This window comes from Anomaloglossus baeobatrachus, chromosome 6 (assembly GCF_048569485.1).
Source record: "Anomaloglossus baeobatrachus isolate aAnoBae1 chromosome 6, aAnoBae1.hap1, whole genome shotgun sequence".
NCBI classification, from domain to species: Eukaryota; Metazoa; Chordata; class Amphibia; order Anura; family Aromobatidae; genus Anomaloglossus; species Anomaloglossus baeobatrachus.
Window position 1 is genome coordinate 38,105,389 of NC_134358.1, and position 21,774 is coordinate 38,127,162.

General features: G+C 44.5%; 1 protein-coding gene across 5 annotated transcripts in view; it reads left to right on the plus strand.

Annotated features, from left to right (window-relative positions):
- Positions 1–21,774, plus strand: part of CYRIB (CYFIP related Rac1 interactor B) — a 176,512-nt gene that overhangs the window by 123,193 nt on the left and 31,545 nt on the right. For 2 of the 5 annotated variants that reach the window (XM_075352866.1, XM_075352868.1), the window contains one exon: positions 14,855–14,938. In XM_075352866.1, coding sequence (XP_075208981.1) covers positions 14,866–14,938 — 73 coding nt within the window. In that variant the 5' untranslated portion in view covers positions 14,855–14,865. Of the gene's footprint in view, positions 1–14,854; positions 14,939–15,616; positions 15,700–21,774 lie in introns of those variants that run through there. The other 3 variants (XM_075352863.1, XM_075352864.1, XM_075352867.1) reach the window with 2 other exon arrangements.

Sequence of the window (21,774 nt, forward strand, 5' to 3'; positions counted from 1 at the left end):
TTCTATACATACAGTGCTATACTGGCACTATCAGACTGATTCTATACATACAGTGCTATACTGGCACTATCAGACTGATTCTATACATACAGTGCTATACTGGCACTATCAGGCTGATTCTATACATACAGTGCTGTACTGGCACTATCAGGCTGAGTCTATACATACAGTGCTATACTGGCACTATCAGGCTCATTCTATACATACAGTGCTATACTGGCGCTATCAGGCTGATTCTATACATACAGTGCTATACTGGCACTATCAGGCTCATTCTATACATACAGTGCTATACTGGCACTATCAGACTGATTCTATACATACAGTGCTATACTGGCACTATCAGGCTGATTCTATACATACAGTGCTATACTGGCACTATCAGGCTGATTCTATACATACAGTGCTATACTGGCACTATCAGGCTGATTCTATACATACAGCGCTATACTGGCACTATCAGGCTGATTCTATACATACAGTGCTATACTGGCACTATCAGGCGGATTCTATACATACCTGTAGTGGGCAGCTCGGATGTTTAGGTTTTGAAACCCCAAAAAATAAAGTTTATAAAATCAGCAGCTTCTTGAGTGACAGCAGCTGAGGATCAGATAATATCTGGGGGGGATTCATAGTTATCCCCTCCCTCTGTTGGTATTAGCATAAGTATTATTCAATGATATAATTTTTCACTTCCAGGACCTGTGTGAGGTCATACCCATGTGACCAGAAGTGACAGGGCCTCAGCCAATAGGAAAATGTTGCTTCCTGATATCGGCTCTTTTGGCTGAGGCCCTACCCCTTCTGGTCACATGGGTATGACCTGGCCCCAGGTCCTGTTGGCTGAGGCCCTGCCCCTTCTGGTCACATGGGAATGACATCACCACAGGTCCTGTGGCTGAGGCCCTGCCCCTTCTGGTCACATGGGAATGACCTCACCACAGGTCCTGCTGACTGAGGCCCTGCCACTTCTGGTCACATGGGAATGACCTCACCACAGGTCCTGTTGGCTGAGGTCCCGCCACTTCTGGTCACATGGGAATGACCTCACCACAGGTCCTGCTGACTGAGGCCCTGCCACTTTTGGTCACATGGGAATGACCTCACCACAGGTCATGTTGGCTGAGGCCCTGCCCCTTCTGGTCACATGGGAATGACCTCACCACAGGTCCTGTTGGCTGAGGTCCCGCCCCTTCTGGTCACATGGGTATGACCTCGACAAAGGGGCTGTTGGCTGAGGTCCCTCCCCTTCTGGTCACATGGGTATGACCTCACCACAGGTTCTGGAAGTGAAGTTATATCATTGTATAATACTTATGCTAATTCCAACTGGAGGAGGGGATAACTATGAATCCCCCCCAGATATTATCTGCTCCTCAGCTGCTATCACTCAAGAAGCTGCCATTTTATAAACTTTACTTTCTTGGGTTACAAAACCTAAACATCTGATCTGCCCACTAAATGTATGTATAGTATCAGCCTGATATTGCCAGTATAGCACTGGCTTTAGGTTATATAGGAAAATCCTGATGATTGATGCCCTTTAAAACCACTATTTTCTCAGTGTAATGCACACTTTTTCCTGTGGGGGGCGCTGTTGCAAAACGAAATATCTGTTAGAAGACACTCTGGACTTTCAGATGACCACATAAAGGAATACTACGGTTGTATTCTTACTGTTTCCTTTTATAACCACTTTCCCCCCCTTTTAGGCTCTGTGCCCAGGAGCTTACAATCTAATCTCCCCAACACACAACAACAACCCAAAAGGCAATAATATAGAAAGCCAATCGTTTTATTAATGTGGGAGGGGAAAAAAAATAATCCCAAGGTGCTGGCTCCATGTACTGATTGTCAGCACCATTCCATCTCTGAGCTTTTTCCTTAATGATTGGGTAGAGCGCCTCTGAATTGCTCTGCCCGATCCCAACGCTGTGCAGGAGCCCAGTAACTGTGCACTTGGTCGTTGCTGGAGTTTGGAGAGGTGAGACAGTTTTGTCCTAGACTTTTTGTGTTTTAAATCTTTACATGAAATCCCTCAATCCCCCAGACCACCAGGGATCATATTACCCTATACTGCTCCAGCGAGACACTTACACAGACACCTTCACTGCCTTAGAAAGCCAAACATAAGGGGCCATCTGATCTCAGATCACATCCACAGAATGTGCCAGGAATGTACAGTCCCAGTTTCACCAGTGGGGGGCCACCATCCATCTCTCGTATTAGGCCCCCCACCCCATAGAGTGGTCTATAGAATTACCCGGCGCCATTGGAAGTTACGTGATGTGATCACGTGGATCCAATGGTAACACAGGGTCATGTGATGACTCCTGTAGCTCTCGTGAGTCAGTTCCTCTTACAGCCAGCAGAGGGCAGTGTGTGAGAGGAGAGCAGCTTTTCTGCAGATCAGAGCAATGCAGCTCTGATCTACAGAAAGGAATAAACGATCAGACTACTCATTCTTACTTGTCCCCCCCTAGGGGACTATAAGGTAAAAAAAAACGAAAAAAAACCTTAAAGGTTCAAATCAACCCCCATTGAAAATTAAAGGGTTAAAAAATTGAAAAATATACACACATTTGGTATCGCCGCGTCCAGAAACGCCCGATCTATCAAAATATAAAATCAATTAATCTGATCGGTAAACGGCGTAGCGGCAGAAAAAATTCCAAACGCCAAAATTACATTTTTTTGGTCGCTGCAAATTTTGCGCAGAATGCAATAACAGGCGATCAAAACGTAGCATCTACGCAAAAATGGTACCATTAGAAACGACAGCTCGAGACGCAAAAAAATAAGCCATCACTGAGCGATAGATCCCGAAAAATGAGAACGCTACCGGTCGCAGAAAATGGCGCAAAAAGCTTCTTTTTGTTCAAACTTCTGAATTTTTTAACCCTTTAGATAAAAGTAAACCTATTCATGTTTGGTGTCTACAAACTCGCACTGACCTGAGACATCACACCCACACATCAGTTTTATAATATAGTGGACACGGTGAATAAAATACTCCCAAAAACAATCGTGCAATCGCACGTTTTTTGCAATTTTTTGGCACATGGCATTTTTTTTGGTGTTTTCCAGTACACTATATGGTAAAACTTCTGGATTAATTAAAAAGTAGAACTCGTCCCGCAAAAAATAAGCCCTCATATGTCAAGGTTTACGGAAAAATAAGTTACGGCTCTCGGAAGATGGGAAGCGATTAAAACCCCCAAAAACTGGAAAAATGGAAAATCGCCCAGGGGTGAAGGGGTTAATGGATGAGACGGGAAAGAACCCTTCATTGCTCAAAGCCACCAGGGATGTTTAATTGAATCCCTTTTATTTGATTTTTTTTAACTTTAGATCAGCAGGGATATATATATATATTATATTATATTATATTATATTATATTAAACCCATACCCCTCTTTACTGCCATTGACCACCAGGGGTCCTTAGATATACCCCTTTTAGATCTCTAGACCACCAGGAACCCCTACATTTGCCTCTTTACTGCCCTAGACCACAAGCGGTCCTTACATATGCCCCTTTTTATATCTCTAGGCCACCAGGGATCCCTACATTTACCTCTATAATGCCCTAGACCACAAAGGGTCCTTACATTCACCCCTTTTTATATCTCAAGACCACCAGGGATCCCTACATTTACCTCTTTACTGACCTAGACCATCAGGGGTTACATTATCACCTTTACTGCCTTACACCAGTTGATATCCTTACATCAATGTTTATACTACCCTAGTCCACCAGGAAACCTTACGTTAACCACTCTAATATTCCAGACCACCAGGGATCCTTACTTTAACCCCTTTATTGCCCCAGTCAACCAGGAGTCATTACAGTAACACCCCACATTTTTCTTTTCTCTTGCCAATGGGGATCTTAATATTGACTTTTCAACTGTCGTAGACCACCAATAATCCTGCTGCTGTAGACTCGGGGGGGGGGGGGGGGGGTTATATTAACCCCTTTACTGCCTGCTTAGACCAGTGATCCTTTACTTATCTCGTTTATTACCCAAGACCACCAGGGACCATTACATGCTCCCCTATTTTTTACTATAGACTAGTAGAGGTCCTTAATATTAACTTGTTTTCTGCCCTACACCACCTGGAAGGTTTATATTAGTCCCTTTATGGTACAATGGTGCATTACCCTCTTTAATATAAGGACCCCTGGTGGTCAAGGGGAGTAATGTTTTCACTTCCCTACACCTACAGGGATTTTTCTATAAACCCTTTCACTGCCTTTAACTGTCAAACATTTTTTTTTTTTTCATAACATCTAAAATTGTTCAAAGCCACCAGATATCCTAACATTAACCCATTTACTATTCTTTACCTCCAGGGTTCCTCACATTAACCTTTTTAATTTTATCTTTTTTTACGTAAGACCATCAGAAATGCTAACCTTAACATGGGTTTTATTACATTACCCTGTACTCTAGACCACCAGGGATTTTACTTGAATCTCTTTTCTGCTGTAGACCACCAGGGATCTGTAAATGAACCCCCTTTACACTACCATATGTCGTTACAATAACCCCCTTTTTATTTTTATTCTAGACAACAGCAGTCCTTACATTACTCATTCACTGCTCTAGGCCACCAGGAACCGTACATTAATAACCGTATGTTTTATTTATATTTTTTAATGAGAAACAAAAGCGAATGCATTCCCATTACGTTAGCAGCAACAAACCGCCCCAGAATCTAATAATCTGCAGCTTCTTCTAGTCCAGAACCCTTCCGTTCAGCTTCTTACAATCCCAAGGGTGCCAGTCCATTCAGCTTTTGCATCACTTCTGGGCTTTTTAGGGGGAAAAAAAAAGATACTTAATAAATGGAGCTGGACCAGGCATTATTAGGTTCCTTAATCAGTGTTGCATTTTCTCTAGAAGTGCACCTTTTCCTGCCGTTTACATCTGCATTCCGCCCGCACCGTCTTCTCAATATTCACCACTAGATGTCAGCGTTCCTCCACCACACATCACTTTTCGCTCCCCATTTGAGCCGGCACAGATGGGATTTCCAGGTCTGCAGCAGGTTTTACACCTTGTACAACATACAATGAAGCCTCTCCGAAGACCACCTCTATGAGAGGACCACCTCTATGAGAGGACCACCTCTATGAGAGGACCACCTCTATGAGAGGACCACCGCCATGAGCGGACCACCGCCATGAGCAGACCACCGCCATGAGAAGACCACCTCCATGAGAAGACCACCCCTTTATCAAGACCTATCATTAATGCCGTGTATTGAGAATAGCACCATTTTATAGCAATTTTGCCTAAAACACTTGACTGTTAAGAATTAGTGAGGGGCACTGGTGCATCGGAGTAATGAGTTGTGCCCAAATTGTGGCGATGCGGGGGGGCTCTGCTGCCCCTATAAGCCTTCCACAGCCTCTTGTTAACCCCTCGTGGCTGGCGCGTCTAGTCGGCTCATTGCCCTGGCGGTGCCCCCAGCCATCAGGGCTCAGTTTCCCTTCTTGTTATGGTATTTCACGCCCAGTTGACCTCCGGGCATCCTCCTCCACGGTGGAGAAGCCCCTGCCGAGTCCGCGGTCGTCCCCCACCCTCCGGTATCACGCTGGGATGTTGGCAGCGTGAAGGGCATGCGTGCCAGGCTTGTTTTCAGATGGTGTATCTGCTTTCCGCCTGTCCGGTCCTGACATGGAGCCCGTCGTCATCCATCCCCATAAGGCTGCGGCGGGGAATGTGATGCTAATAGGACGTGGCGGTCCGTATGTCTTACTCCCGAGAAGTAGGTCAAGTTTATCATTGTGTCCTTGAATGGCGGCTCGCGTTCCCACAACCTGCCCCTCCATGGGCTCCACTGAAGAAGACTAATGGGGGATGAAGATCCCCACTGACCGCCGGCCTCCAGCAGAGCAAAGGTTGCATGGTGCCTATGTCCATCCTGGCCTGAGAGTCACTCATAAAGGGGTATTCCCATCTGGGAAAAGCATGGCTTACTGCCAGGAGATCGGAGGGGTCTGATCTGTGCTCACATCACTATTTCTGCACAGCGCCCCCACAACCATCAGGCTGCTTATGGAACTTCAGAGCAGACACTAAAATAAAGATGATTCATTACCCCCACTGATCATAGAGCGACAGTGTGTCCTGCCAGATCGTAGTGTTCACACTTTGCTTTTTTATTGCAGTTTTTTTTTTAAGATTTTTACAAAAGACGGCTTTTTTGTGCAGCAAACCTGCTCTCCTGACAGTAAAAAAAGCTGCTTCCAAAAATCAGGTTTTGTTGCATTTTCTTTTTTTTTTTTTTGCCCTCTTTAGTTGCACTTTTTTTGTCACTTTTTTTTTTTTTTTTTTTTTGTCTTGTTTGCTTTGTTGACTTTCTTTTTTTGGTTTGTGCCTTTTTTTTGGCTTGTCATTTTTTTTGGTTGCCATTGTTTTTGGTAGCCTTTTTTATTTGTCGCCTTTTTGGTTGGTTTTTCTTTTTTATTTTCGGTTGCTTTTTTTTGGTTTGTCGCCTTTTTCGTTTTGTTGCCTTTTTTCGTTTGTCACATTTTTTTGATTTGTCGCTTTTTTTGGTTTGTCGCCACTTTGTTGGTTTGTCGCTTTTTTTTTTTTTTGGGTTTGTGCCTTTCTTTGGCTTGTCGGTTTTTTTGCTTGTCCTTGTTTTTTATTTGTCGCCTTTTTTGGGTTTGTCGCCCTTTTATTGGGTTTGGCGCCCTTTTATTGGGTTTGGCGCCCTTTTTTTGGGTTTGTCGCCTTTTATTTTTGGTTTGGTGCTTTTTTGGGCTTGTGGCCTTTTTTTTTTGTATTTTTAGTTTGTTGCATTTTTTTTGGTTTCTCGCAGTTTTTTTTCCTCTTTTGATTTGGTGCCCTTTTTTGGGATTGGCGCCCTTTTTTTTTTTTTTTTTTTTTTTGGTTTGGCGCCCTTTTTTTTTTTTTTTTGTTTGTTTCTCTTTTGTATTTTTGGCTTGTTGCATTTTTTTGGTTTGTCGCCTTTTTGGTTGTTTTTTGTTGCTTTTTTTTTTGTTGTGTCTTTTTATTTTTTTGGTTTGTTGACCTATTTTAGTTGCCTTTTCTGTTGCGTTTTTGGTGTGTGATTTGTCTACAGTGTGTGTTTTAAATTTTGTTTCACCACAAAAGCAGCAATATACACATTTTTGCACTCATTGCGTTCAATGGGGAAAAAAATTGCAAAAACACTGAAAGAATCGTCACGCTGCTTCTTTCAAAAACACAGCAATTCTCCATTTCAGTCGGGGGAAAAAGGCAAGAGTGCGTGAGTGCGCGTGAGATTTCTTGAATCTGATATTTTTCGCTGGTATTGTAAAAAGCAGCTTTTAATTTGTATCAAAAAAAATGCTGCAACATGAGAACACGTCCTAACGCCCTTCACAAGCCCCGTCCGGCTGCACCTTTCCTTTCTAATTTTTCCTTGCTGATAGAAACCTTTCTTGCTTTCAGTGAATGGAAACCTTCTTGTTTACAACCTGCGGCTGATAACTTGTAATCACTGTGGGAGTTGCTACAGTTGTATCCAGTCTGGACAATGCTCTGTGAGCTAAACTGCCGGGATCCCAGACTGCACTGACACATTGTAGCAAACTATCAGAACAGGACAGATTTGTGCCTCTGTGAGAAGACATCTTGAAGTCTGCTTTGTCTTTTACATTGTGATGGGTAATACCTGCATCCACCACTAGAGGGAGAATGAGTTCACTGTCTGACTCTGCTTACAGTGAGCTCCCCCTAGTGGTGACCACAGGGAGCCATGACTGTAGAGTAAGCAGAGCTTTAAGGATTTTTTTTTTTACCAAATGCTACAGTTTACATGTGTCTCCCTGCCAGTAATACGAAGCCATCATTCACTGACCTATTAACCCATTCTTCCCTAACCACAGAACTGTGCTGTAAATGATGGGAGATGCTAACAAGAGGCGCCTCCGGCAGGTGTCCTAATATTTGGGGGATGGCAGGTGCTAGATCAGTCCCTGGTAACATCAAAGCTCTTTACATGCTAAAGTTCTCACGGTGCTGATATTTATATATATATATATATATATATATATATATATATATATATATATATATATATATATATATATATATATATATATATATATATATATATATAATATGAGACCCTCCACATTCAGAGCGGATGAGTACATATTCATGTAAAATGTAATTGCCAGATTGTCCAAGGGGCATGAAGTAGCCGCACAAGGAATTAAAAAAATGTGCATTTCCTATCTATTTAATCTGAAATAACAAAAAGAAACTGGAAACCATCAGCAAGCAGGCGATCCAGCCATTAATCTGTGGGATAGATGGCCACTAGGGGGCAGGCTGCCTTCTTTAAGAGGCCTCCTAACACCCATCCGTGGGTTTTATCTGGCATTGTAGCTCCGCTCCATTGAATTTATTAGGACTAAACTGCAATACCGTACACAACCTGTGGAGATAAGGGGACACTTTTTTTTTTTTTTTGTTTTGTTTTGTTTTTTGGGGGGGGAGGGGGGGATAGCCAGACTTGTTTAATTCTGTACAACTTGCCAGATCATTATGCAGTAACACTAAGCAAAGACTCACAACAGGAATATGTCAAAAGCAGCTTGCTGATGGTTTCCATCCAATTCCATCCAATTAACCAGTGACCCTCCAAACTAATTGGCCAAGAGCTTTTTTTTTTTTTTTTTTTTTTTTGGCCTATTCATCAAACACCAATTGTTGGGATAAATATAAAACTTATGATCATGGATGTGAGTGTCCTCCGTTGTTGTGAGACCTCCCACCGATGGTGTCTTCTGTAACCAGTGCATGGTTTATCACTGAGGACACCAACCTGCGGTTCTCCCATTTGATATGAAACAGACAGGGTATGCTGGGAGCTTTCAACTACAGTGATCCCCAGTGATCCCCAGTGACTGCTGTGACTCTTAGTGATTCCAAAATGGGCTACTTTAAGTCTCCTTGGAAGGAGGGTTAACATTATGGAGGAGGATGGGAGAGGGGGAGCTAGACTATTATTCCCCACAAGGGCCCCAAGGCATTACAGGCCAGAAACTGCACTAATAATGCCAGTTATAGCTGTAGCACCGGTTATAGTTATAATGCCAAAGTGCCGGCTATAGCTGTAGTGCAGGTTATTGCTCCAGCTATAGCTGTGGCGCTAGCTGTAGATCTAGTTATAGCTGTGGCGCTAGCTGTAGATCTAGTTATAGCTGTGGCGCTAGCTGTAGATCTAGTTATAGCTGTGGCGCTAGCTGTAGATCTAGTTATAGCTGTAGCGCTAGCTGTAGATCTAGTTATAGCTGTAGTGCAGGTTATTGCTCCAGCGCCAGCTATAGCTGTAGTGCAGGTTATTGCTCCAGCGGCAGCTATAGCTGTAGTGCAGGTTATTGCTCCAGCGCCAGCTATAGCTGTAGTGCAGGTTATTGCTCCAGCGCCAGCTATAGCTGTAGTGCAGGTTATTGCTCCAGCTCCAGCTATAGCTGTAGTGCAGGTTATTGCTCCAGCGCCAGCTATAGCTTTAGTGCAGGTTATTGCTCCAGCGCCAGCTATAGCTGTAGTGCAGGTTATTGCTCCAGCGCCAGCTATAGCTGTAGTGCAGGTTTATTGCTCCAGCGCCAGCTATAGCTGTAGTGCAGGTTTATTGCTCCAGCGCCAGCTATAGCTGTAGTGCAGGTTATTGCTCCAGCGCCAGCTATAGCTGTAGTGCAGGTTATTGCTCCAGCGCCAGCTATAGCTTTAGTGCAGGTTATTGCTCCAGCACCAGCTATAGCTGTAGTGCAGGTTATTGCTCCAGCACCAGCTATAGCTGTAGTGCAGGTTATTGCTCCAGCACCAGCTATAGCTTTAGTGCAGGTTATTGCTCCAGCGCCAGCTATAGCTGTAGTGCAGGTTATTGCTCCAGCACCAGCTATAGCTTTAGTGCAGGTTATTGCTCCAGCGCCAGCTATAGCTGTAGTGCAGGTTATTGCTCCAGCACCAGCTATAGCTTTAGTGCAGGTTATTGCTCCAGCGCCAGCTATAGCTGTAGCGCCAGCTGTAGATCTAGTTATAGCTGTAGCGCCGATTATAGTTATAATGCCAAAGTGGCGGTTACAGCTGGGGCACCGGTTATAGCTGTAGATCTAGTTATAGCTGTAGATCTAGTTATAGCTGTAGGCTAGCACCGAGTATAGTTATAATGCCAAAATGCCAGTTATAGCTGTGTTGCCGGTTATAGCTGTAGATCTAGTTATAGCTGTAGGCTAGCGCCGGGTAAAGTTATAATGCCAAAATGCCGGTTATAGCTGTAGATTTAGTTATAGCTGTAGATTTAGTTATAGCTGTAGCACCGGTTATAATGCCAAAGTGCCGGTTATAGCTGTGGCACCGGTTATAGCTGTGGTGCCGCCTATAGCTGTAGATTTAGTTATAGCTGTAGGCTAGCGCCGGGTATAGTTATAATGCCAAAATGCCAGTTATAGCTGTCCTGCCATAGTATCGGTTGTAGTGCCAGTTATAGCTGTCCTGCCATAGTATCGGTTGTAGTGCCAGTTATAGCTGTCCTGCCATAGTATCGGTTGTAGTGCCAGTTATAGCTGTCCTGCCATAGTATCGGTTGTAGTGCCAGTTATAGCTGTCCTGCCATAGTATCAGTTGTAGTGCCACTTATAGCTGTCCTGCCATAGTATCGGTTGTAGTGCCAGTTATAGCTGTCCTGCCATAGTATCGGTTGTAGTGCCAGTTATAGCTGTCCTGCCATAGTATCGGTTGTAGTGCCAGTTATAGCTGTCCTGCCATAGTATCGGTTGTAGTGCCAGTTATAGCTGTCCTGCCATAGTATCGGTTGTAGTGCCAGTTATAGCTGTCCTGCCATAGTATCGGTTGTAGTACTAGTTATAGCTGTCCTGCCATAGTATCGGTTGTAGTGCCAGTTATAGCTGTCCTGCCATAGTATCGGTTGTAGTGCCAGTTATAGCTGTCCTGCCATAGTATCGGTTGTAGTGCCAGTTATAGCTGTCCTGCCGTAGTATCGGTTGTAGTGCCAGTTATAGCTGTCCTGCCATAGTATCGGTTGTAGTACTAGTTATAGCTGTCCTGCCATAGTATCGGTTGTAGTGCCAGTTATAGCTGTCCTGCCATAGTATCGGTTGTTGTGCCAGTTATAGCTGTCCTGCCATAGTATCGGTTGTAGTGCCAGTTATAGCTGTCCTGCCATAGTATTGGTTGTAGTACTAGTTATAGCTGTCCTGCCATAGTATCGATTGTAGTGCCAGTTATAGCTGTCCTGCCATAGTATCGGTTGTTGTGCCAGTTATAGCTGTCCTGCCATAGTATCGGTTGTAGTGCCAGTTATAGCTGTCCTGCCATAGTATCGGTTGTAGTGCCAGTTATAGCTGTCCTGCCATAGTGTCGGTGGTAGTGCCAGTTATAGCTGTCCTGCCATAGTATCGGTTGTAGTACTAGTTATAGCTGTCCTGCCATAGTATCGGTGGTAGTGCCAGTTATAGCTGTCCTGCCATAGTATCGGTTGTAGTACTTGTTATAGCTGTCCTGCCATAGTATCGGTTGTTGTGCCAGTTATAGCTGTCCTGCCATAGTATCGGTTGTTGTGCCAGTTATAGCTGTCCTGCCATAGTATCGGTGGTAGTGCCAGTTATAGCTGTCCTGCCATAGTATTGGTTGTAGTGCCAGTTATAGCTGTCCTGCCATAGTATCGGTGGTAGTGCCAGTTATAGCTGTCCTGCCATAGTATCGGTGGTAGTGCCAGTTATAGCTGTCCTGCCATAGTATTGGTTGTAGTGCCAGTTATACCTGTCCTGCCATAGTATTGGTGGTAGTGACAGTTATAGCTGTCCTGCCATAGTATCGGTTGTAGTACTAGTTATAGCTGTCCTGCCATAGTATTGGTTGTAGTACTAGTTATAGCTGTCCTGCCATAGTATCGGTTGTAGTGCCAGTTATAGCTGTCCTGCCATAGTATCGGTTGTAGTGCCAGTTATAGCTGTCCTGCCATAGTATCGGTTGTAGTACTAGTTATAGCTGTCCTGCCATAGTATCGGTTGTAGTGCCAGTTATAGCTGTCCTGCCATAGTATCGGTTGTAGTACTAGTTATAGCTGTCCTGCCATAGTATCGGTTGTTGTGCCAGTTATAGCTGTCCTGCCATAGTATCGGTTGTAGTACTAGTTATAGCTGTCCTGCCATAGTATCGGTTGTAGTACTAGTTATAGCTGTCCTGCCATAGTATCGGTTGTAGTACTAGTTATAGCTGTCCTACCATAGTATCGGTTGTAGTACTAGTTATAGCTGTCCTGCCATAGTATCGGTTGTAGTACTAGTTATAGCTGTCCTGCCATAGTATCGGTTGTAGTACTAGTTATAGCTGTCCTACCATAGTATCGGTTGTAGTACTAGTTATAGCTGTCCTGCCATAGTATCGGTTGTAGTGCCAGTTATAGCTGTCCTGCCATAGTATCGGTTGTAGTACTAGTTATAGCTGTCCTACCATAGTATCGGTTGTAGTACTAGTTATAGCTGTCCTGCCATAGTATCGGTTGTAGTACTAGTTATAGCTGTCCTGCCATAGTATCGGTTGTAGTACTAGTTATAGCTGTCCTGCCATAGTATCGGTTGTAGTGCCAGTTATAGCTGTCCTGCCATAGTATCGGTTGTAGTACTAGTTATAGCTGTCCTGCCATAGTATCGGTTGTAGTACTAGTTATAGCTGTCCTGCCATAGTATCGGTTGTAGTGCCAGTTATAGCTGTCCTGCCATAGTATTGGTTGTAGTACTAGTTATAGCTGTCCTGCCATAGTATCGGTTGTAGTGCCAGTTATAGCTGTCCTGCCATAGTATCGGTTGTAGTGCCAGTTATAGCTGTCCTGCCATAGTATCGGTTGTAGTACTAGTTATAGCTGTCCTGCCATAGTATCGGTTGTAGTGCCAGTTATAGCTGTCCTGCCATAGTATCGGTGGTAGTGCCAGTTATAGCTGTCCTGCCATAGTATCGGTTGTAGTACTAGTTATAGCTGTCCTGCCATAGTATCGGTTGTAGTACTAGTTATAGCTGTCCTGCCATAGTATCGGTTGTAGTGCCAGTTATACCTGTCCTGCCATAGTATCGGTTGTAGTGCCAGTTATAGCTGTCCTGCCATAGTATCGGCGGTAGTGCCAGTTATACCTGTCCTGCCATAGTATCGGTTGTAGTGCCAGTTATAGCTGTCCTGCCATAGTATCGGTGGTAGTGCCAGTTATAGCTGTCCTGCCATAGTATCGGTTGTAGTACTAGTTATAGCTGTCCTGCCATAGTATCGGTTGTAGTACTAGTTATAGCTGTCCTGCCATAGTATCGGTTGTAGTACTAGTTATAGCTGTCCTGCCATAGTATCGGTGGTAGTGCCAGTTATAGCTGTCCTGCCATAGTATCGGTTGTTGTGCCAGTTATAGCTGTCCTGCCATAGTATCGGTTGTAGTACTAGTTATAGCTGTCCTGCCATAGTATCGGTTGTAGTGCCAGTTATACCTGTCCTGCCATAGTATCGGTTGTAGTGCCAGTTATACCTGTCCTGCCATAGTATCGGTTGTAGTGCCAGTTATAGCTGTCCTGCCATAGTATCGGTTGTAGTGCCAGTTATAGCTGTCCTGCCATAGTATCGGTTGTAGTGCCAGTTATAGCTGTCCTGCCATAGTATCGGTTGTAGTACTAGTTATAGCTGTCCTGCCATAGTATCGGTTGTAGTGCCAGTTATAGCTGTCCTGCCATAGTATCGGTTGTAGTACTAGTTATAGCTGTCCTGCCATAGTATCGGTTGTAGTGCCAGTTATAGCTGTCCTGCCATAGTATCAGTTGTAGTGCCAGTTATAGCTGTCCTGCCATAGTATCGGTGGTAGTGCCAGTTATAGCTGTCCTGCCATAGTATCGGTTGTAGTACTAGTTATAGCTGTCCTGCCATAGTATCGGTTGTAGTGCCAGTTATAGCTGTCCTGCCATAGTATCGGTGGTAGTGCCAGTTATAGCTGTCCTGCCATAGTATCGGTTGTAGTGCCAGTTATAGCTGTCCTGCCATAGTATTGGTTGTAGTGCCAGTTATAGGTGTAGCGTCAAAGTGCAAATTATAGTTGTAATGCTAAAGTGTGAGTTATAGCGGCAGTGCGAGGCTAACCTCCCCTAACTCCTCTCCTTTCTCTCCTCCCCCTATTGAAAACGCATGAACGCTCGCCCAGGATGAGCATTCATGTGTATGGGACCAGCTGGGAGAGATAGCTGTCAGCAGATCTTCATTTAGTCAACAACTATTTAAGGTTTTTAGCTTTCTTGAAAGATTATTTCCAAAATGGTTAGTGACCCCTCTTCCCCATTGGATAGAGAACTCCTTGCTGATCACAGAGCACTGCGCATGCTCAACCTCCATCCATTCACTGTCAATGTGGCTGTTGGAAATAGCGGAGAAAATGATGGGAGCGGAGGTCGAGCGTGCGCACTGCTGACCCATTCATTGAGAGTCTCGGCAGTCGGTTTTGTTCCGGATTTGGGAGTGTTAATTATGGTAAAATTCGTAAAGGAACGCTCACACTACAAGATTGAGATCCGCATCCATGGCTCTATTTTCGCACCGTAAACCCTTGAGGTGGGACCGTGGCCTTGCTCGTCCCGGGATCGGTCGGCCATATCCCATACTCAAGCTTGTGTAATAACTTTTTGTTTTCCTTCCTGAGAACACGAGTAACGCAGACCCGTACCGGGGACCTGCAAGCCCAGTCTCCGTCTCCATCCATGTGCACTCACACACGTAGGAAACCACCAGAGAGGAAGCTGTAACTGACACCCGGCTTACTGGAAATGAATGACACTGCCATTTTTTATTTTTAGGTTTGGCTGGCATGGGTAATCTCATTAAGGTGCTTACCAGAGACTTAGACCACAATGCCGCTCATTTTTTCTTGGATTTCGAAAGTAAGTCTCGCAGCCGCTTCCTCCACAGCTGGGGCTGGTAACCTTCTCACAGTTGTTCATTCTTCACCACCCAAGTGGGAACTGTCGTAGGTCACAAAACCCACCAAAAAAAAAAGTGCGAGAGGGTGCATGTTACTGTTAGGGAGGACATCTACACCATCCAGAAGACCAAGGCTGGGCAAACCTTTGGACTTGGTGGTTTCATCTCCATTGTTTGCCGACCCTTTCATTTTTCCAAGGCCATCGCGGGTCCTTTGTGATCAATTATCTTCTGTATTAATACGGGCACGTAGTCAACAGTGATGCCTCCAGTGTCTTGTAGGCTTGGACCTCCATCCATTGTGACATTCTCTGGGGTTCATGGTGGCCTTACACCCTCCTGTAAGGTTAGAAGGTCACCATCCATTGTGCCATCATCTGGGGTCCATGGTCTCCTTACGCCCTCCCGTAAGGTTAGAAGACTACCATGCGGCACCACTGTTGACCAGCCAAGGAACTAACGGGTGAAAGTGTCTGTGATGTCCTCAGTGTCTACGTTCCTCAGGTTCTCCGGGGAGTGGACGGCTGCGTGTGCCGAGCCTTGCCCTCCACTTCCATGTTCTATTACTCCTTGTGTTTATCGGGTGTTCTGTCTCATGAAGACATTGCTTTTGTCTTTTCTCATTCTTGTCTCGACAGGTATCTTAACATGGGGAACCTTCTTAAAGTTTTGACATGCACAGATCTTGAGCAGGGGCCAAATTTTTTCCTTGATTTTGAAAGTGAGAATATGATTTTATATATCTACTTCTCTCTGCCTGCCGTAGACTGCGTCCGTCCGTCCGCACCCAGCGTCTGTCTGCTACTACTTGTTTGTCTGATTATGGAGACCCAAGAAATCTTCCATTGGATAGGAGCGGCCAATTGTGTGCAAAAAATATAACACGCACCCCCAAACCCCCCCCCCCCCCCACACATGGACCGTAATTCTCTACACAGGGGCAGAATGTGTAACATCTATATCAAGGGGCACGATGCTCAACAATGCATATTTATAACACAGGGGAACGCAATTTTTTAGGACTTAGGTCAGACAACTGTTCTTAATTCATTTTTGGATGCTGAATCCAGAAATGATCTCAGTTTTTCTCTATCACGTCAAGTTTTTGAACTATAGGATTTTTGTCTTCTCAAAAATATGTAAACTACTGTACCTAAAAAAGTGTTTTTTTTTTATATTGATAATTATGACGTATTGGGAGCTGCACACACCTCTCACCACACTGTCTCAGTTGTGACTACTCTTACAAGTTGCCACGTAGCTCTATATGAGTCGAATTGTACTCGGATAACAAGTCTTATTACAGAAATCAGTGCAATTGTGCTTCTATGGCAGGTAAGTTGAGGAGGAAAAACTTGACGTGATAGAAAAAAACTGACTACATTTTTGGAATCAGCATGCCAATTTTAGTATAAATCAGCTCAAAAACCTAACTCAACAGAAATTTGTTTTCAAATTGTTCCCCAGTGTAATCTACATTACATCACATTTCTGCTAGTTATGACCTGTATTATATTCCAGAGCTGCACTCACTATTCTGCTGGTGCAGTCACTGTGTACATACATTACATTACTGATCCTGTGTTACCTCTTGTATTATACTCCAGAGCTGCACTCACTATTCTGCTGGTGCAGTCACTGTGTACATACATTACATTACTGATCCTGTGTTACATTCTGTATTATATTCCAGAGCTGCACTCACTATTCTGCTGGTGCAGTCACTGTGTACATACATTACATTACTGATCCTGTGTTACCTCTTGTATTATACTCCAGAGCTGCACTCACTATTCTGCTGGTGCAGTCACTGTGTACATACATTACATTACTGATCCTGAGTTACCTCTTGTATTATACTCCAGAGCTGCACTCACTATTCTGCTGGTGCAGTCACTGTGTACATACATTACATTACTGATCCTGAGTTACCTCTTGTATTATACTCCAGAGCTGCACTCACTATTCTGCTGGTGCAGTCACTGTGTACATACATTACATTACTGATCCTGTACTGATCCTCAATTACACCCTACACTGTCTACATATGCATATTGACATTGCCAACAGAATAGTGAGTGCAGCTCTGGAGTATAATACAGGAGGTAACTCAGGATCAGTAATGTATGTACACAGTGACTGCACCAGCAGAATAGTGAGTGCAGCTCTGGAGTATAATACAGGAGGTAACTCAGGATCAGTAATGTATGTACACAGTGACTGCACCAGCAGAATAGTGAGTGCAGCTCTGGAGTATAATACAGGATGTAACTTCAGGATCAGTAATGTAAGTACACAGTGACTGCACCAGCAGAATAGTGAGTGCAGCTCTGGAGTATAATACAGGAGGTAACTCAGGATCAGTACAGGATCAGTAATGTAATGTATGTACACAGTGACTCCACCAGCAGAATACCGAGTGCAGCTCTGGAGTATAATACAGGAGGTAACGCAGGATCAGTACAGGATCAGTAATGTAATGTATGTACACAGTGACTGCACCAGCAGAATAGATATTGCAGCTCTGGAGCATAATACAGGAGGTAACTCAGGATCAGTACAGGATCAGTAATGTAATGTATGTACACAGTGACTCCACCAGCAGAATAGTGAGTGCAGCTCTGGAGTATAATACAGGATGTAACTTCAGGATCAGTAATGTAAGTACACAGTGACTGCACCAGCAGAATAGATATTGCAGCTCTGGAGCATAATACAGGAGGTAACTCAGGATCAGTACAGGATCAGTAATGTAATGTATGTACACAGTGACTCCACCAGCAGAATACCGAGTGCAGCTCTGGAGTATAATACAGGAGGTAACTCAGGATCAGTACAGGATCAGTAATGTAATGTATGTACACAGTGACTCCACCAGCAGAATACCGAGTGCAGCTCTGGAGTATAATACAGGAGGTAACGCAGGATCAGTAATGTATGTACACAGTGACTGCACCAGCAGAATAGCGAGTGCAGCTCTGGAGTATAATACAGGAGGTAACGCAGGATCAGTAATGTATGTACACAGTGACTGCACCAGCAGAATAGATATTGCAGCTCTGGAGCATAATACAGGAGGTAACTCAGGATCAGTAATGTAATGTATGTACACAGTGACTTTACCAGCAGAATAGTGAATGCAGCTCTGGAGTATAATACAGGATGTAACTCAGGATCAGTAATGTAATGTATGTACACAGTGACTCCACCAGCAGAATACCGAGTGCAGCTCTGGGGTTGCATAAGTAATGTGCAATAAGCGTTTTAGGCAAAGTTGGGCTTTGCAACCCGTAATTCTGATGCATTTTAATGTCAGTTTTATGGCTTTAAGACCTGATATTTGAAGCATTGGAGTATTTATATTATGTTATGATATATACGGTAGTCCCTTTCTGTCCGTGCGCCCCAAGGCAGTTCAGCAAGTATCAGGACCATCTTCAAAAGAGGAGTCCGCTACAGAATTGATTAACACCAGTGCAGAGCTTGCTTATAGATGACAGCAGGCAGAAGTTGGTGATGCAGAGAAGGGCAGCAAAAAAACAAATTCTCCAAGAAAAACATGAAGGACAGACTGACATTCTTCAGGAAGTACAGGCTATGGGATGGGATTAAGACCAGTGCAGAGCTTGCTCAGAATTGGCAGCAGGCAGTTGTCGAGGACGTAGAGGCTTCTGATGGCTGCTTGATGTCAAAAAGCAAATTCTCCAAGAAAATCATTGACAATTATACATAGGCACACTGCAAAGAGGGGCATCCTCCAAGAGCAACAACTCCCATCATCCGGGAGCTATGTGGGGATGAACAATGATTTTCACAGAATGATTGCGGCCAGGACACAGGAGTGATGGTCTACTGCTTTTATGGCATGCTGAGAATTGTAGTTCCTCAGGTGGAGTTTGTCTAGCCACAAAGCGAGTGGAAGATTTCTTTAGTTCTCCAAACATTAAGTATGATGTAAGTTTACGTCCAGCGTTCTGCGTGATTGCAGTTCCCTCCTGCTGCCTGCAGGGGGTGCTGAGTACAGTCTGTGGATTAGTGCTGATCGCTGATATAAATGGATGGATTTGAGTTCTGCACTTTGCTGTCCGGGCTTCCCATGTTTTTCCTCCATCTTTTTTGCAGCGGTTTTACTCCTTTGTCATTAAATTAAGGAATTCGCTATACCCCTTTAAGGTCCAGTCTTCTGTTTTGGATGCTCGGGGGTGATCTTGTGGCGTGGCACTACTACCATGGTGCATCCTTTTGGCATGTTCCATGGACTTAAAGCCACCACCTCGCGTTCCTACATAAATTCACCCTAATCTTGGAAAATAAGTGACCGATTCGGCTCTGCTACATCTCAGTCCTTTGCTTCAAACAATAGAAAAATCTGTGCACTCCATTATGTGCCGATGTATCGTCCCTTTAAATTGCAAAATTCATGATGGCGGATAAAGCGGGGAAGCCGTCTGCGTGTCGCGTTGTCCTGTGTGTTATGTGTACGTCCACCTGCAATGCATTGTGCTGGGGGGTAAAGTGCCAGCGCTCCTCTCCTCCTCCATCCCGTCCTTTCTTCCACTTCTCTTTCTGTTTTATATGTTCTTCCCTTTTTTTTTTTTTTCCTTATGGGATTTAAGTATTGTACATTTATTTTAGACAGTTATGAATCAAGACTTGTTCCCCCCCCCCCCCCCCGTGTGTAGAAATAAAGAATCTGGATTATTGTATAGTAAAAATCTGTCCTCTAAAGAACTCCGCACACAGCCATTACTGGCAACAAAAGTGAGTACACCCCTAAGTGAAAATGGACAAATTGTCCCCAATTAGTCCTTTTCCCTCCCCGGTGTCATGTGACTCATTAGTGTTACAAGGTCTCTGGTGTGAATGGGGGGCAGGGGGGTTACATTTGGTGTTATCTCTCACACACTCTCATACTGGTCACTGGAAGGACAACATGGCTCCTCATGGCAAAGAATTCTCTGAGGATCTGAAAGAAAAAAAAAAGAATTGTTGCTCTACATAAAGATGGCCAAGGCTATAAGAAGATTGTCACCACCCTGACACTGAGCTGCAGCACGGTGGCCAAGACCATACAGCAGTATAACAAGACAGGTTCCACTCAGAACAGGCCTCACCATGGCAGACCACAGAAGCTGAGTGCACGAGCTCAGCGTCATATCCAGAGGTCGTCTTCTCAGAATAAACGTATGAGTGCTGCCAGCATTGCTGCAGAGGATACAGGGGTGGGGGGGTCCGCCTGTCAGTGCTAAAACCATACACTGCACACTGCAGAGGTTACAGGGGTGGGGGTCCGCCTGTCAGTGCTCAGACCATACACCACACACTGCAGAGGTTACAGGGGTGGGAGGGTCTGCCTGTCAGTGCACAGATCTAATGCTCCGTACTGCATCACATTGCTTTGCATAACTGTTGTCCCAGAAGGAAGCCTCTTCTAAGGATGATGTACAAGAAAGCCTGTGATGTCATCATGGAGAATGGAAGAGGATCCAGCGGCTCCTGTGAAGCTCTAGTGACCTCCATGTCCAAGAGAGATTAAGCCAGTGCTAGAAAATAATGGCGGCCTCACAAAATATTCACACTTAGGGCACAATTTGGCCGTTTTCACTTAGAGGTGTACTCACTTTTGTTGCCAGCAGTTTAGACATTAATGGCTGTGTGTTTGAGTTTTTTAGAGGACACCAAATTTACCCTGTTCTACAAGCTGCACACTAACACTGTACATTGTATACAAGCTGCACACTGACACTGTACATTGTATCACAGGGTCAGATCTGCCATGCTGTCCCAGGAAAACATATAATAAAATATTCACTCAAAATGTGAGGGGCGTACTCTCTTTTCTAATATTTAGTATGTATGGCAACCTGTATTGTGCATTCATAGTCACGTGGCAGCCTGTATTCTGCATATATAGTCACGTGGCAGCCTGTAGTCTGCATACATAGTCACATGGCAGCCTGTAGTCTACATCCATAGTCACGTGGCAGCCTGTATTCTGCATCCATAGTCACGTGGCAGCCTGTATTCTGCATCCATAGCCATGTGGCAGCCTGTATTCTGCATCCATAGTCACGTGGCAGCCTGTATTCTGCATACATAGTCACGTGGCAGCCTGTATTCTGCATACATAGTCACGTGGCAGCCTGTATTCTGCATTCATATTCATGTGGCGGCCTATATGCTGCAATCAGTCACGTGGCACCTGTGTTCTGCATACATAGTCACGTGGCACCTGTGTTCTGCATACATAGTCACGTGGCAGCCTGTGTTCTGCATACATAGTCACGTGGCAGCCTGTATTCTGCATACATAGCCATGTGGTAGCCTGTATTCTGCATACATAGTCACATGGTAGCCTGTATTCTGCATACATAGTCATGTGGCAGCCTGTATTCTGCTTTACAGAAGAGCAGACTTGTGTTTTGCATCTGACTATAGTAAAGTTATAACATTCTGAATTATTTTGTTAATCATTTTCTGGCTATTATAATCGGGGGACAGGACAAGTCTTGATTATGTGGATGATGTAAGGCTCTGCTGGGTGTGCTGCGGTGCATGCGGGGGGGGGGGGGGGGCGGTGCATGCGGTGGGCTGACATACCGGTGGCTACTTACTGTCCCATCTGTCCCGCGTCTGTGTCATTACACAGCAGTCTTCTGCAGCTTACAAATTCCCCCCTCGTCAGTCTTGAGCGATCGCCTCTCAATTCTAATCCGGGTCTATTAAGCATTTTACATCTGTGAACACAAAGGACCTAGAATTCCCCTCACATATCACTGGAGGGGTATTAGCCACG